This window comes from Camelina sativa, chromosome 10 (assembly GCF_000633955.1).
Source record: "Camelina sativa cultivar DH55 chromosome 10, Cs, whole genome shotgun sequence".
NCBI lineage: Eukaryota > Viridiplantae > Streptophyta > Magnoliopsida > Brassicales > Brassicaceae > Camelina > Camelina sativa.
Window position 1 is genome coordinate 8,897,210 of NC_025694.1, and position 1,533 is coordinate 8,898,742.

At 46.1% G+C, this 1,533-nt stretch overlaps 1 protein-coding gene across 3 annotated transcripts in view; it reads right to left on the reverse strand.

Annotated features, from left to right (window-relative positions):
* The window catches only part of LOC104718048 (geraniol 8-hydroxylase-like), a 2,819-nt gene extending 1,286 nt beyond the window's left edge, over nt 1-1,533 (reverse strand). Inside the window, exon 1 of one of the 3 annotated variants that reach the window (XM_019230543.1) lies at nt 80-1,533. In XM_019230543.1, the coding sequence (XP_019086088.1) occupies nt 80-1,458 (1,379 nt within the window). In that variant the 5' untranslated portion in view covers nt 1,459-1,533. Of the gene's footprint in view, nt 1-30 lie in introns of all 3 variants that reach the window. The other 2 variants (XM_019230546.1, XM_019230544.1) reach the window with 2 other exon arrangements.

A 1,533-nucleotide genomic window follows, 5' to 3' on the forward strand; every position in this document is an offset into this window, starting at 1 on the left:
CCAATCAAAAGAGTGAAGAAGTGACGCAATGTTGAACAGAACAAGTCTCTCGGCCATGTTAACCGCCACGCAACTCCTCCTCCCAGATCCAAAAGGCAAGTACTTGAAATCACCCCCGTTGAAATCAAGTGAGCTATCCAAAAACCTCTCCGGTTTAAACTCGTTTGGTTCATCCCAATGCTTAGGATCTCTTTGAATCGCCCAAACGTTGACGAATATCTTGGAGTCTTTAGGCACTGTGTATCCAGCAACCACCGCGGTTTCGCTGTTTCTGTGAGGAACAAGAAAAGGAAGCGTAGGGTGAAGCCTAAGAGTCTCTTTCATAACTGCTTGTAGATAAGGAAACTTAGGTAAATGTGATTCTTCAACGATGTTGTCCCTGCCAACAACTTCATCCAGTTCTTTTTTGATCTTGTTTAAAACTTCTGGTCTTCTTACAACCTCTGCCATGGCGAATTCTGATGCGTTAACCGATGTGTCCACTCCACCAAGAACCATATCCATGAGGAGAGACTTGACATGAGTCATGGAGAGAGGAGCTTTCTTATCATCGTCTTTAACTCTAAGCAAGTATTGTAAGAAATCTTCTTCTTCTTCGCTCATCTTCCCCACCATCTTGACATGACTCTCCATAACTCGTTCGAAAAAGAGATCGAGCTTCTTCACATGGACTTTCATCTGCTTAACCAATCCCTGGAAATCGAATCTTGATAACAAAGGGAATAAATCAGAATAGTTTTGAATCCCTTCGATGTCGGAGATATCAGAGATTAGGGCTTTGAGCTCGTTTCCTAAGCTTGTTCTCTCGTCTCCTTCAATAGTAGCCCCCCACATCATTCGTGTCACGACGTTGAAGATGGAAAGGAAAATTTGCTCACCGAGGTTGACCGGAGATCCGTCGCAGGCCATTTGCGACATGTAAACGACGGTCTGTCTGGTTTCTTCTCGCCGAATGGAGTAAGAAGCTTCCATTGTCGGCGTAGTGAACAACTTCATGGCGCAGAGCTTACGGAGTCTCCTCCAATGGGTGCCGTAAGGAGACCGGAGGATGTCTTCTCCACCGTAAGTGTTGATCTTACCAACTTCGGGGAGATCGTGGTTGGCGAAAGTGATGTCATGGGTTTTGAGAACCTCGCGAGCCATGTCCGGGGAAGATACAACGATTGCTAGTTTGGATCCGAGGTGGAGTTTCATGAGAGGGCCGTGTTTTAGGGTTAGGGCTTGGAATTGCGTGTGGAGGACGTCAGAATTTATGAATGGGAGGTTTCCAACGATCGGAAGTGGCCAAGGTCCTGGAGGCAACGGTGGTCTGTTCTTAGATTTGGACTTCCCCTTATTCCAGAAGTAGCAAATTACGGCCAAGAGAGCAGCGGCAGCGAGTATCACGTAGCTATACGGAACCTCTGTGTTGAGGATCTGCAAGAGAGTGATGTTAGACTTAGATGACGTCGTTCCCATTTTTTTCTTCTGAGAAAGATCTCACTGTGGTTTAATTGTTTAGAGGTTTTGTGTTGCTTTTGGTGAACACGGGAG